We start from the raw sequence: 15,616 nt of genomic DNA, 5'->3' as shown, positions 1-15,616 counted from the left end.
ATTTAATTTAGTGGTTTCCAAAAATAAGCTTTTCATTTTTGATACATATTGTAAGACACGAAGAAAGTGAATTATAGGTAACGAAGAAACACGAACGCCGACGGTAGTCATGCAGTAGAAATACACCGCATAAGGCAGACAACAAATACTACGTATGTATACATCAAATACACATGTAATATGTGACTGTCGAAAGATTACAGCCACAATGTACGTGCGTTTATTACTTTGAAAATAAGGACCTATTTGTACAGATATAATATATAAACCTACATACGTAACGATGTTAAATCATTTAACAATAAAAAAAGTTTTATACGCATCACGTGTATCAAACTAATAACATTTTATTTCTTTCCATAAACTTTCCACAAACGATTCTTTGCAATTCATTTCCTCTAGAAACGAGAGATAAACAATGATTCTTTCATATTTTCCTTGGAACTAAGGAATTTTTTAATAATAGAAGGACACGATTGCATTTTAAAAATGCCATACAGAACATAGCGAGATTAAATCGAGATAATTACGTGATTAGGTTAGACGTTATCTTCGTTATATTTGAATTTTTCTGTAAATAACATACGGCAAATATTTTTAAATTAATCCTGCTGTAGTCCCCGAGTTCTGTATGCCTCAACTTTTACTTTCAACCGAGAGAAGGACTATTAATATTTAAAAAAAAAATTATCGACATACGAGTGAAACGTGAAATCACGCGTGACAAATAACTTACAGAACACTTAGATTCAGTCTCATAAGTCATCGGTTAAGAAGAATTCTACTTTATTTTAAAGACCCTTTAAAATCCTGTCACCCGTGTCAAAAACAAACTTCGATTGGTTTACCAAACGGCAAATGAGAGAAACAGTTAAATTACATAATTCGCTATATAAAAGATTAAAAACGCTATAACAATATGGCGGGGTTAATTAATTTGCCAATGGCTAATTCACTCGTTCGAGAACTATCTGCTCGGCAAGAACTTGACATTGAACCTGCAACTCACCGACGCACACTTTCGTACATTGTAACCAACGCAAAAAGCGGGGCCATTAACTCAGACGTATGCAAAACACATGTATGTATCGGACAGTGGTGGAAAAAGGATTAGGTGCGCATGGGCGTATCTATGGTGACGATTGACTCTTGCTACGACCTCTAGTCGTTTCTAACAATCCATTACAGTGTTATCACGCCGCGACTAGAAAACCTCTGCTCGTGAAAGTTCCGTTCCGAAAGCCTCGTGTGTCAGCTGTGTTTTTCGTCGCTGAGACCACGTTTCCTTTTTCTCGATACACAACGATAGACAGAGTTCTCGAACGGCTCGACATCGTTATAAAACGTAAAAGGACAAGTTTTCTAGTAATCTAAGAAGAAACAGTTTTCCCGCAGAGACATTTATTATGTAAGTTTGTGCGGTTGTAATTAGTGACTGGTATTTTGGTGATCTTACGTCGTGTCCTCTTCGATAAATTTTTGAAGAGAATGAAAGAATCGAGAGAGATTCGCGAAAGGTTTAGAATTTATTCGAACAAAGAGTAGAATCGTGTGGCGGTGATCCGTTTTGTCGCGTGGCCTCACTTTCCTGGAAGATTACTCAATCGATGTTTCTTTGATGGAACACGACCGTGGATGTTATATGTTTTAATCGAAAATACTTCGAAAAACCCACGATTCTCTGTGCATTGTCAGTTAGAGATTCGCTTGATCGTTCTTTCACGAGGACTTTATTTTTGTCTGATTGCTTGACAGTTTTGATAGAAGTTCAGAAAGAGGGGGGGAGTCATTCTTTAATGGAATAACAAATGGAAAATAAATTATAATTTTAAAGGTTACAGGGTTTATCCTACAGCGATGAAACTAAGTTTCATTTGTATTACATAGATGCTTACAAATTGACTAATCCCTATCATACGAATAATATACAGTATCGATATGAACTAAAATGAATATGAAATTATTTTATTTATTTAATACGTTTAATGTTTTAGTTTAATTCTCTATAACGTGGAAATTTGAGGTTAAACTACGGCCACTATACGTATTTCAAATTTTATTTTATTTATCACTCTGTTACATCTTGCTAAATTGTAGGCTCTTGTGCAAATGCTTATTTCTGTAGAAAATTGACAGTAAAGCGGAAACTTGGATAGAAATTTATGTTTAGAGAGCTCCGAGCTTCTTGTTTTTAGTTCCTTTCATTCCTATATTGTTTTCTGAACTCTCGAATAAAATTAAAAGTGTGAATATATACGCATGAACACTATGCACATTATCAAGTAATTGCTATTAATCGATTCGACATTGAAATAATCTAGCGACTATAAGTGGAAATATTGGCAAAAGAATTACGTTGAAATGAAATGCACTTTCAAAGAAAAATTCTAATTTCAAAGGCGGTATTGCAAATCGGTGGAATTTTAAAAAGTGGAATTATTGAAAAATAAAAAGCAAAGGTTCAACGATATCGTTGGAATGAATTTAAATTTCCATGGTAACAGAATATATAAAATAAGTGGTACTTAATCGATACGTATTAAATATTAAATTGATCTCTATTTAAACCACGCTTTATTGCCAATTTCTATTTTCCTCGCAATTTTATAAATTTATATTTTCTATAAATTTCTAAACAATTATATAAAGATCTACGGTCTACCTATGATTCGATAGTTAGCCCAAGTTGAAGTAAGAAATATAAATCGATTATAACTCCTAGAACTCTTTATAAGCAAGCAAAATTCTTGCGAAGGGTTAACGAACGTTGCTGATTATTTGTATTACAGATTCTTGGATAGTTCACTGTTGAAAGTGATTCTTGCTAAAGATGGACGTGCCCTCTGATAAACTCATGAAACAACGTGCGTCGCATCTCATACGCTGAACGAAAAATTATCGACTCGATGTGGATGGTGTTACTACTGACCATCGTTCTGAAGATTTTCCTAAGGAAACTACGGGGATTTAATCGACCATCGAGGGAAACTTTACGAATTGAGCCTTCTCCTGCTTTTGGATACCGATCTATTGGACTGTGATCATAAATCTCATTTGATCGATCTTATTCGTCTGTAAGGACATCTACTGGATACTCCTGACGAGGAAGTATCATAGAAGTTTATTCGCAACCGTTTATGAAAAGTGAAAAAACTCGGTTAATAGTTCGAGTAGTTCGAATCGAAGAAAGAAGAAGTATCGACGAAAACGTTGTGAACAAAAGAGTTCTTAATGTGAGAAGGAAATTGTTGCCTGTGGTACTTGGTTCTCGAGGGAACGTGTCAGAAAAAGTGAATTAGTTAGTTGGAAGCATGTGAGTAAATGGCCGTGGCAGGATCTTGGCATCCTTCGAACGACCTACTATGGGCATCTGCCTGGACACTGGTAAGTATTCGTTGAAAATATCATTGATACTATTGTACTTTAGAATGTAGTGCTATATATTTCACGAACTAAACGTCATCATGCGTAACGCAATTGTTAATATTTATCTCTTATGAAAATTATCTGTACGTGATACCGGAAAGCTGGAATGGGAAATGGGAAATAGGAAATCCCGAGGATGAGGAGATAACAATATCTTTGGAACCATTCGTTCCGAATGAATTTCGTTTTATTACACTGTGAAAGAGCTTTCGTTATCAGAGACGCTGAAAAGTTAAATAAAAAATACATATTTGCATTTCGTAAATGGCAAATATCAAAACTATAACGAGAACGATAAATATCAACACTATCGGATTGAAATGCAAATAGGTATTGATTAGATCATAAAATCTTCTGTACATGTGAATTGATATTTCTTATCGATGGTTTATGTTGCAAAATATTATCGCATGCTAATGGTAAACAAATAATAACGAATGATAACATTATCTTCATTTAAAGATAAGCTTTCGTTTAGCATAATACTACAGTGTATATACTATACATAACGTTATAGATTTATTAATTAAAAAAATCAGTGACGACGATCGTCTTTGACATAATTTAAAGAATACACGTCACGCGTGAAATTTATTATAATAATTTCTTACTGAAATTTATGTAAAATTAAGTGTTTACGAGGTGTTTCACTTCCTAGTTTCTTTCCTTCTTTTTTTCATGTTTATCAGAAGACACGGTTAGCGTTAGGTGACGTTAAACGTTTGATCGTCGGATGTATGAACTCGTCAGAATCGATAGAAATGAAGCTTTCATATCTCTAAGTCCAACTAGTGTTTTAGTATCTCCTTATTTTTAGCATCTCAAGGCATTGTAAAGTCAAATTCTCGCGTAAATATTGAAACGTCGAAATTGGCTGTAGACCGAGACTCGATTTATTTTTAATGACAGTATCAACCGAAACGATCGATCGAAGTTAAATCTTGAGATAATATCGTCGCGATTAATATCTCTGTGTGGTATACGCGAGCAATACTTTGGATAATAAATATCGTTCACAGTCAGTAGCCAGCTGGAGGCTCTTCAGGCTCTTCAGTCACAAGTAAACAAGTGTAAAATGAAAATTCAGAAATAAATATACCTGAATAATAAAATACTGTTAGTTAGTGAACTTGGCACCGTCGGTGAAAGAACAAAGATAAGTGAAATATCGAGCGCTAGTGATAGAATAGAGTCAACAGAGAAAAAAGTTGTGAAAGTGAATACACGAAAGGTAACAAACATTCAAACTGGACAGGGATGCAAACAAAAATCGAGAAACATTTAATAGACAGCACGATTTATTCGTGATAGCATCTGGAAGAAACAAAGAGGAAAATGAAGTACGAGGAGCAGTGTTACTAAGCAGTACAAACGACAATATTAACTTTTGACTTACTAATAAGAAACTATAGATAATCAATTAGAATTTCTTCTCTCATATTTTTAAAGATTAAAAGATTAAAAAGGTTAGAGAAAGACAATCGTGTTTAAAAATATGAAACAAAAAATGTTAATGAAATTTATTTGAAAACCTGAAAGACGATATTAGAAAGCAGACGGAGAAGTGGAATGTCTAATGATATATTAGTTGCGATGATTCATATCTCTCTTATATTTATACTGTTAATCATAAAGAAGATTATACTTTGTAGGGTTTTTATAGAAAATCTTTCTTATATATATATAGAACGTAAAACGGTATTTTCGAGAGGAAAAACTGTGAAATAACGATATATATTGCGAGAATGTTTCTTGTTTCGCTTTTAATATTAAGACACAAATGTGAACGAGACACACGCGTGACCCATATATACCTTGTACTTGACATTACACATGTTACTCGATCAATAAGTCTTCCAGCGATTTCCCAAAAGAAAACCAGAAATCCGTTTTTATCACAAATTCGACGTATCTCTTAAATTATGTAAGACGATAAAATAGAAACACGTTTGGAAATTTACAAAATGTATTAACAAGCGCGCAGAACATGTACACGAAATATTCCATTGTTTTCAGTTTACCATTCCTTCTCGTAAGCTTTACGACACAAAGAGATTTTTCACGGTTTCAATGTAAATGAAAATTTTGTGGAATTTTTAAACGAATAAACGAATCTATAATTCAACAAATCTTAATAAGAATTTTAATGTATATAATTAACGTGCTACGGATGTTTGTACATTTATAGGAAATTTAAAGATGGAAAGAGTGAATGTAAAAAAATATATAAAATATTTTAAGTATAGAAATCGTTATAGTACTTAAAGGATGGAACGCACCTCTACTTAGATTTTGTTTAGTTATGTTTATAAAAATATGAAATGGCATAAATTCTGTCTTAAGATTTCACTACTCTTTTGAGATTGAAACTCATCTTTAAGGAAAATAGCAACTGCGATCTAATCTTCTTCCGAGATTAATCAACACTTTCTTTGTATATATGGTTAACGAGAAAAGGAGATATGCTTGTTTCGTTTACAATGGTTCCTTTGTATCATATTCTCTTCGAGAATTCGTTTACCGCAAAGTTAATAGTTTACGTAGAAATGAATAGCTCGATGGCAACAAAGAAATTTCTATAGGCATGAGTCACGTAACGAAATCAATATTGCAAATAAGTTCATGACGTTTGTCGTTAGCTAGTCAGTGTTTATACCCCTTTCTTCGTAAAGGAAACAGTAAGATGAGAATCAAATCTTAAACATAATCTTTTATATCTTTCTTTTTTTTTTATATCTACGATTAAAACCACGATTGTGAAATACCGTGAAAGGACGTTGCCAGTTATTACGATTGGCCTTTTATTAGCGATTCTTATCACAAAGATTATAAAGCAACAGTAAGATATCGTTCTTTCATCGCGTATATTATTTGATATAGTGCCGGCTGCTACTAGTTATCATTGAAAATAATAACAAAATTACCTGAATATAACATTACGATTACTATAAGACTAAACTCGGCTTAATTTGTTGAAATACACATCCCCGTATACGAAAATTGATACGTTAAAACATACTTTAAAATATCATCATCAAATTACACTTATTGCAAAATGAATTAAAATGTTTATTGAAGGCAACTATGCGATCATGCGAATCTGCTTTATTAAAATCTTATAGTCTTGCACATAATTTTTAATGTACGACCTCCGATCATTATGTGTGGCCACCTTTTTCACAGAAACACATCGTTCCACGTGTACAGCAGTAACGTGTGTTTCTTTCCTTTATGGACACGTAGATGCTTCAACGTTAGACCTGTTTCTCTACAATCGAAAGGAGACCGCAAGAACACAGTTTATACACAGTTTACGTATACAGTTTAATCGATATCGTGGAAGTAACGTTACACCGTGACACGGTGTTCGGTCATGATAAATTTCACAGTTGACGTAAAGGCATTCAAATGATTTCGATTACATACAAGAATGTGCAAATGTTTTCAGTTTCATAGATCTTATACGTATACATAGATATTATACGTATATACCAAAAGCTACGATACCTACAGGCACGGTGGAGACGAGCGATTTGCGACAGCGTCACCGTCGCGCCAATTTGTCGTCACATTTTAGAATAGCGTGGATTTATATGAAGCAGTTCACGCGGAACGCGATTCGAGCGATTTTTTGACGCGAAAAGCGGCAAATTAGTGCAAAACGCTCGTGTAAATTACGCGAAAAATTGGACGCGCAAACGTGACGGCAATCGCGGCGATGACTTTTTATTTTTCGGATTTTTTATTGAACGATCAAATTGAAGAATTATAAAGATCTTGATCAAAGATCGTTCCTCGATCTCATTCGGTTTTAACGGTTAATATCACATAGTTCCCTCTTTGAATGATTGAATAATTAATAACATTATATATTATTCCACAGTGGTGTATTTAATTTAACGACTAAAGATTGCAAAATTTGATTAAAATATTTAATTAAAAAAAAAAAAAATAAAGCTACTGAATATTTGTTTCACACAATTTTGTTCAACGATGAAATATTTTTTGTTAAGTAAAATCATATCTATCGTTTGTCAAAATAAATCTCTGTCTAAACAATTCATTTCTTGTAGTTTCTTTTAGTATCTATTCATTTCTTGTAGTATCTTTTCTGGAATTAAACTGACAGTTCTTCGTTAAGCTATTGAAATTTCTATAGATGTAGGTAAATAATTAATAGAAGTATAAACTCATATATGAATAATTCATTCTATATGTACAAGCATATATGTATATCGTGTATGATCTGTGCCTATGTGATCGAGTTAAAACATTTATGAATAAATTAAACACTGTACAATAGTAATGTAGTAACATACAAAACTTTAGCTAAGATCAGATATTATAAAATATTGGTATTTAAGAAAGGAAAAATTGTTTTCATATCACAATCGTTAACAACAATTGTCATACTTTCATAGTTCATTAAATAATGTTTAGAAATTGTTAAAAAATTATCGTATTTAACATTTTTCTATTAGAATCTCTCTTTAATATATTTTTGTTTAATTTTTGTTTATACCTATATTTTTACTCGCTGATGCATTTTTATTTCGTTTATCAACTAAGATCGTAGCAGTGTTTGTATTTGAATGAAAAGAATCTCAATGGTGCCTGATAAATTACTAAAATTAGAAAAGATTGTCGAAAAATATAAAGAAACCAAGGGTGGCTAATATGTATATGATCATTATAATCGTTCGTTTTCTTCCGAAGCGGAAACCAAGAGATAAAGGAAATTTCATAAAAGGAAGAGACAAACAAAGGTGTTGGAGACCTTTTAATCTAATGAAGACAATGCTTCGAAATCATTAATATTTGAATTAAATGTACATAAGCGCAGCTGCACCTGGTGTTATAAATTGTCACGCAACATTACGTAGCGCATGCAATGTAAAAATTGAACGTTACGACATTGTGTAGATAGATAATTTTTCTAACAGCATGTTCTTCGCAGTACATCATCACTTGCTAAATATAATAATTTTCAATACAATACATTTTACAAAATAATATCACAGTTAACGTAAAGTTAACAGGTAATCGACAAAGAAAAGTGTAAAGAACAGAAGGTAGATTTAAATTGACATTAAAATTGATCAGAATCTACGAAAATTGCTTTTGCAATAAGCAATTAACCATTAATTACCACCTAATGACAAAATCCGCAATACTTAGTTGCCAAGCCAATACGAAAGGTTACTAAAAAGTTTTAATTGAACATCAAAACGGCTAAAGAATAAACCGATCATTCTCCAAACTTATAGTACTTAGTTTATAATTTCAACCGATAATAATCCAGTTTAACGATCGACTTCAAGTTATTTAACGAAAAATTTGGTCGCAGATCAACAAAATGGATCGCAGGTGTTCGAGGAAGCTGATGCTCGAAGCGCGGGGAAATGGCGAGGAGAGGCTGGCCTCTTGTCAACCCCCCCAAGCGGATATTTTCCACAACAGAACGTTGGTGCAGTTAAATTCGAAGTTCCAAAAGTGCCTGTCATATTTGTGCTTGGTTCGTATCATATACAATTCAATTGAAAAATAAGAGCAAAGTGTTTGAATTGCTTTCACGTACCTTGCGTACATGATTCTCGGATGAAGTTAAAAATAAGAATCTGAATTAACTTTTGGATTAGGACAACTCTTTTTAATGCAAAGTTTAATGTAAAAAATTGTTACCCATTTTTACGTTTTAACAAACTTTGACATAAGAAAGTTTCCGTTAATTTAATTATTATCGTAAAATGCTGCCAGCGTTTTAACTGCTGTTCGTGCAAAGTACCATATTTGTTTATAGTGCAAAATGGTGCTTTATCATTTCTTCTATATCATGATACAACTTTCAATCTTCAGGTGGACCTGGTAGTGGAAAGGTGACACATTGTGATAATTTGATGCAAGAGAAAAAGGGTATAACGCATATCAACATGATGGATCTCCTTCAACAATACGCTCTTGGAAATGGTATGGAGACACGTTATTTGTAAAGTAGATCATTAAGTGAGAAATTATAGATAATTACTATACACGTAAATTAATAAATATTAGTGATGTAACAATTACTAAATAAAATTGATAATGAATATATTGTTATAATGATTTTATTGCTAATGAAAGCCCGTAAGATAGATGAAAACAGAATTTTGCGAATCAAGCGATATTAGTATATTATTGTATTAATAGTTTTTATTTATTATATCCTATATATAAATATCCTATTGTTGATATATTACTTTTACGGCAGATATGCAAGATTTCGGACAACTTAGCAGTAAAACAGTTGCGGAAGTTCTTATGCTGGAAATCAAAATGTCTCCAGGTTCCAAAGTCTTTCTTGTTAGTGGTTATCCACGTAATATGCGCGACGTAGTAGAATATGCTGAAAAAGTAAGTATTTTTATATAGATATATTTTGATTCGAAAACGCCTCTTCTAACGACAGAAACAATAATCCGGATCAAATTCTTAAATAAGATATGTAAGCAAAACATATATTGAAACATGCACGAAGCAGATAGAGGACAAAAATCGATCACCAAATTAGGACACTCTCTTCGATTGATTCTTTCATAATATTTCTGAACTCCCGTTTGTAGAAAAGAAATCGATCTCCTTTGAGGATCATGTTTGAATGTTACAATTAATCGTGTCATAAGTTTTATAGAATAGCTTCCGCGACACTTCGTTAAAACTGTTACATTAAGAAAGGAAAAATGGTGCTTTATGTTATAAAGAGATCCAAAAATAATTGCTACATTTACAGATTAAAATTGTAAACGGCGTGATCCTCGTGTCCTGGAGACAAGAGATTCTCGAAAGACAAATTGATTTTGGTGCACAACTTGGACAAGTAGTGATCGAGCTAGCAAGAATGGAACTTTATAATTTTTATAGAAACGTTATGCCCGTCGCTGAATATTTCGATCAAAGTGGAATGTTGCTAGAGGTAAGCAAGCGAATATTTCTACATACTTTTTGAAACTTGATGTTGATCTCATTTCCTGAACGCTTGATAATCGTTAAAGGATTATCTGATTATCGCTTGTGGTAATTACAGATAAACGGAGAAAGAAATCCGAGCGAGGTTTACGTCGATTTTCGTGAAGCGGTTTTCAAAATTCTCGGTTTGTCAAACGATGAAATACAAGGAAAGAATGCTTCTCAACCATTAAAGACAGAAGTAAGATTCTATGTTTCGAACCGGTGATATGTATTTATTCTCTGGCTTATGATCCCTTTTGCTAAACGCTTGATAAATTCGTCCGTGAAAATGTTAATATTCAAGCTGTCCAACGTAGAATATTGAAATTACAGGTAGAAGTCGAGAGGAGGAAAGAATCTATTCCAAAATCATCATCTCCTATGGAAGAAGTGTTGGCTCAGCTAACGCAAATACCTGTCGAGGTGAATGTGAAACCCATAAAAACCGCGATCAAGTCTAGAAAAGGATTACCCGCGTTCATCTGGGTTATAGGTAAGAAAAAGTACACCTTACGAAATCGTTCCTTGAATCATTCTAGATCCGATCGTATTATTTTTTTAGCCTTAACAAATTTCTTAAATTTGCCAAATTGTTGTTAATTTAATCGGTCAAATGGAAGAATGGTTTTTCGGTATGCATGATTTCTTTCTACTTGTTAGAACACGTAGGATTTGAGCACAAAGGTTTCAGGAGTATAGCATATAGAGCTTAAAAATAAAAACTTACTAAAACTAATTATATCAGAGCTACGTTAACGAACGAATTAATCAAAGAAATTTAATAAAACGTTACAAGCACTTAAGAGTGGTATTTTTATTTTACTAGGTGGCCCAGGAAGCAACAAAGAAAATTTATGCACTCAAGCTGTTCGCAATATGCCAGGCTGGGTCCAAATTAGCATCGGTGGTTTGCTTAGAGCGATGGCATCGTCAAATACTATTGTCAACGATGCTATCGTCTCCGGAGAAACGGTGCCACAAGACATCGTCATGCAAGTAGTAGAGCAGCAGATTATGCTAAATCGCGACACGGATGGCATAGTAATAGATGGCTATCCGAGGGACTTGAATCAAGTGCAAGAATTTGAGAATAAGGTAATTTACAATGGCCCATATATACATACAGTTTGATAATAAATGCACAACGGTGTACACAATACATCTTTTCTCATGTTTTTACAATTTTATCCAAGTTTAACAAATATATCCAATATTATTTCTCAACTTTTTAGTTTGGCCAGCAGCCACCGTTAGTATTATTAGATTGCTCGAAACTACAACTTGGCAGAGGAAGGATAGATGATAACGTATCTGCATTTAGAAAGAGGCTGGAACTCTTTCGCGAAGTATCTTTACCTATGTTAAAAACCCTGGATAACGAAAATCGCTTAACGATTGTAAGTGTAATCCGAAAACAATTCTTGCTCTCTTGTGATACAGACAATATAATACAACAATACCAATAATACAATAAAAATTTGACATTAGATAGGTATAAAGAAATATATAATTTTATATAAAATTAATATTAAATTAATCAAGATAGTACGAGTGTAGTAATACTAAAATGTGAAATCGTTTTCAATACAGATTGATGGCGATACGGACGTACCAAGCGTGCAACAAGAATTCGCGGCCGCACTTTATCAATTAATGACGCAAACGCGTCGCAAAGAAGAAAATGATCTACATAATCCTGAACCACAGATGGTACAAGAAAATGGAAACAATGAGAAATTAAATACAGTTGTTCTTAATAATAGGGATCAATCGATCATATCAAACGGTGTTTCTAAGCAGATAACCGATGGTAAATTAAATGTCGAGCAAGCGGTTAATGCTACGAAAAATATGAATGGAATACGCAGCATACAGGGTAACCTACATTTTCTCTTTCTCTCTCTCTCTCTCTTATTTTACTTTACTTATACCTAAGTACATATGTATAATATATACACTGCAAATGTTTATACGTTTATATAATATTTAATGGTTGCTAATCTCTGCTTAGATTCCATTTTTAATTACGTTTACAAAAATATGAAGTTATAGAAACATTCGCAGTTTGATAATAAATAAGTTAATTTTTAATGGAACATAATTACTGAAAACAAAAGACAAGAATAAGATTTAATCAAAATTTCTATTGGCAGGTGCAGTACGAATCGCAAATGGATTAAAGAATACCGCCAGACAAGTTCAAAAAAACGGTGCTGCTCGTATGCAAAACGGTATTGCGAATGGTACCGCACATATGTTGCAAAATGGTGTTGCACATCTGGCCAACGGAATTATATCAAGCAATAACAAAGTTGCACCGGCAGTACAAAATTATTTGCCGAACAACACCAAAGATGCAGTGAGGAAGATGTACAACGAGGTCGAAGGTTACCAACAAAATTTACACATGTAGTTAAAAACATGTGTAAGATCGTCGTTCGAACGAAAAATTAAAAAGGAGAAAAGAATATTTTTAATATCGTTCTATCTTTTTATAAATTTAATCGATCACGTCAATGATCACGAAATTAAACGAACACTCGAAGTTCCTCTCTGATAAACATACATATAAGTAGTATACTATACGTATTATAATAATACTGTATCGAAATTTTTCGGCGTTACCTGATAAACTGGAAAAGTATAATTTACTAGAGAAAATAAGAAGAAGTTATTATATGAAGTTTTTGTTTATGAACGCTTTGCCATGATAGAAGAAAGACTTCAATACCATAGATAAGTTTCAATAAATGCGTAAACATTACATTACAAGAGTCTTTAAACGAAATTCAGAACTTGCTAATTAAGAGTCCATTAAACGGGATCGTTTTAAAACAGAAAAACATAATGTAAAATAGCAATGAAAAATCGTTACTTGATTCATGTTGTGTTCAATATGAACTTATAATTTTCCAACAAAACAGTTTCAACTCAATTTCGTACTATATTTCTTGCGTATTTTCAATAATCCCAGTTTGTCAGGAAAATCTGGGAACAGCCCACTTACGTAATAATACATTCGCATCGTGCCTTAAGACCATTACGACTTACATAGGATTAAACGATGAATTTAAGAGGAAAGCCAAACGCAAAATTAGATACGCAAATGTATACATATAGAGTAAGATACTCGTATTCAAATATCGAGGTTTCGAGACTAAATAGTTGTATACGATACGTTTAAGTGTAATATGAAATACGTATGTTTTTCTTTCTTGTTTTTCTTATTCTTTTTTACCTGAACATTACAGACAGTAAGTACTTACATCAAGCGAGACTGATAACGAAATAAAGTATTTAATATCGTTCGTTTCTAATAAAACACGATTATAAAAATAAGATTTTTATGGAACTCTAGAAAACAGATATTTCAAGAGTGTAAATGAAAATTTAACTCTAATGAAAGTTGAACCAAATTATGCAAATTTAATAACTACGGATCAGTAGCTGGTACGTTGAACTGTTATCAAAAGAAATTAAACGGCTCTTGATACAAGCACATATTACGTAGAAAAAGAATTTAGTTTCGGACTTTTGGATGGAATAATATTATCCGTGTTTCTATTACTCTAAACGGTACTCATAGTAAGCACGATAAGATATCAATAAGTTAATTCTAATTAAAGAACATTTAATAATTGTATATTCTAATAAAATATTAATATAACCGTTTTTTTCACCTAGTTTGAACAGCTTCTTTAATTATTTCTTGATAATTTATTTTTATGTTTAGTATTCACAAATAAAATTTCTTTAACATTATTATTTACCATTATTTATTTACGCGAATTTCTGTTTTATATTAATTTATTTTCTTTCTATGTACTTCCAGCCGTATTCCACATAAATGGAAAATGTTTCAACGAAAAATCAATCATTTTCTTCGTTTTATTTATATAATATTGGACTGGTTTATGTACGAGACTGGAATACGTACAAAAAAAATGAATGAAGCAATTTTAAATTATTCTTCATTATTGAAATTATTTTCTTTCATAAAGGAATAAAACTAAAATCTTCAAATCGCTCCTGATTATTAAATAAATAATTAAGTAGTCTAGTTTTTACATTCTAATATTTCATATCACAGGGATTTATACATTATACGTAATAAAACATTAGATACCTCACTATAAATGTGCTTATTGGCCTTATTAAAATAAAATCTTCTTTTATGCGTGCGTTTTAAAGTATTTGCATTACGAATTATGATATAGAGATATTAGTCCAAATATTAAAAAATTATGCAGGTAGTAAATACGTAAGATAACGCAGATAATAATGCAATTAAAAAATATGTATACAGAAATATGATATGACAAATCGTGACAAATTTTGATATGACAAATAACTGTAAATAAACAATGGCTTTTTAAACGCATGCAGAAAGTAGATCTACTTAAATCAGGTGACAAACTGTTTTCTACACGAAGTACAAAAAACGTTTCAAAAAGATTCATATGTATATTGAAACAGTTGTAGTTAACCACAACTCTTTAGGATAAATTTAGAAATACTTACATAGATGCTGGTGTCCCGTGAGATATTTAACAAATACACTATACTAGCACTATAAATAAAAAATATTATGTACAGTATATGTTTATTTCGTTTCATTAGTTAATTGTATCACAGATAGTGATCATAAACGTACTTACAGGATGCATCTCAAGTGCATCCTTCTTCTTTTCCTTTTATTTTCACTGAAAATTTAGAATCTAGGACACCGGCAATGTTTGTACAAAAACTTGTGGGACATCCTGTAAAAAACAATATCATAAGAACAATAGTACGAAAAATAGAAATTACTTAATGTCTTGAACTTATAGCTTTATCAAAATTTATTTATTTAAAATTTGTCGGATAAAATGTCATTGCTGTGACATAATGTGCAATTAAATGCATTGTAAAAACCTTGCAATTAAATGACATAATTTATAAATATACATATAAATCTGAACAAAGTTTCATATAATATACAACTGAGTCCGCGGGCGGATTTATATAAATTGTATAAATCAATATAGATTAACGTTAAAATCATCTTTTATTTAGAATATTTAAATTATAATTTATATTATTTATTATATAGAACAGTTTTTTATGTTTTGCCTTACCTTTACGATTTGATTTTATTGGAATTTTTTCGAGACAAAGCACATTGAATCGTACTACAAACACTCACATTCAGCATTCGTTTCTATAC

The 15,616-nt window shown here is 32.0% G+C and overlaps 1 protein-coding gene across 1 annotated transcript; it reads left to right on the top strand.

Annotated features, from left to right (window-relative positions):
* Positions 1–1,132: 1,132 nt before the first annotated feature.
* LOC100644650 (adenylate kinase isoenzyme 5) lies at positions 1,133–14,082 on the top strand. The gene is made up of 12 exons (XM_003398781.4): positions 1,133–1,408; positions 2,790–3,384; positions 8,774–8,941; positions 9,283–9,393; positions 9,674–9,816; positions 10,193–10,375; positions 10,487–10,609; positions 10,744–10,903; positions 11,237–11,505; positions 11,643–11,807; positions 12,001–12,286; positions 12,564–14,082. Exons 2-12 carry the CDS (start codon positions 3,363–3,365, stop codon positions 12,821–12,823), a joined length of 1,890 nt encoding a protein of 629 aa, XP_003398829.1. The 5' UTR covers positions 1,133–1,408; positions 2,790–3,362; the 3' UTR covers positions 12,824–14,082.
* Positions 14,083–15,616: the final 1,534 nt, after the last annotated feature.

The sequence above is a fragment of the Bombus terrestris genome, chromosome 11, assembly GCF_910591885.1.
Source record: "Bombus terrestris chromosome 11, iyBomTerr1.2, whole genome shotgun sequence".
NCBI classification, from domain to species: Eukaryota; Metazoa; Arthropoda; class Insecta; order Hymenoptera; family Apidae; genus Bombus; species Bombus terrestris.
The sequence above is the reverse complement of the archived record's forward strand: the minus strand, read 5'-3'. Positions and strand labels throughout refer to the sequence as shown.

Bases quoted from the DNA above. Each gene is read 5' to 3' on its own strand.
- LOC100644650 (XM_003398781.4), top strand. From the start codon at position 3,363: ATGGGCATCTGCCTGGACACTG. The intron at 3,385-8,773 runs GTAAGTATTCGT...ATTTGGTCGCAG, and splicing joins GGGCATCTGCCTGGACACTG to ATCAACAAAATGGATCGCAG. The intron at 12,287-12,563 runs GTAACCTACATT...TTCTATTGGCAG, and splicing joins TGGAATACGCAGCATACAGG to GTGCAGTACGAATCGCAAAT.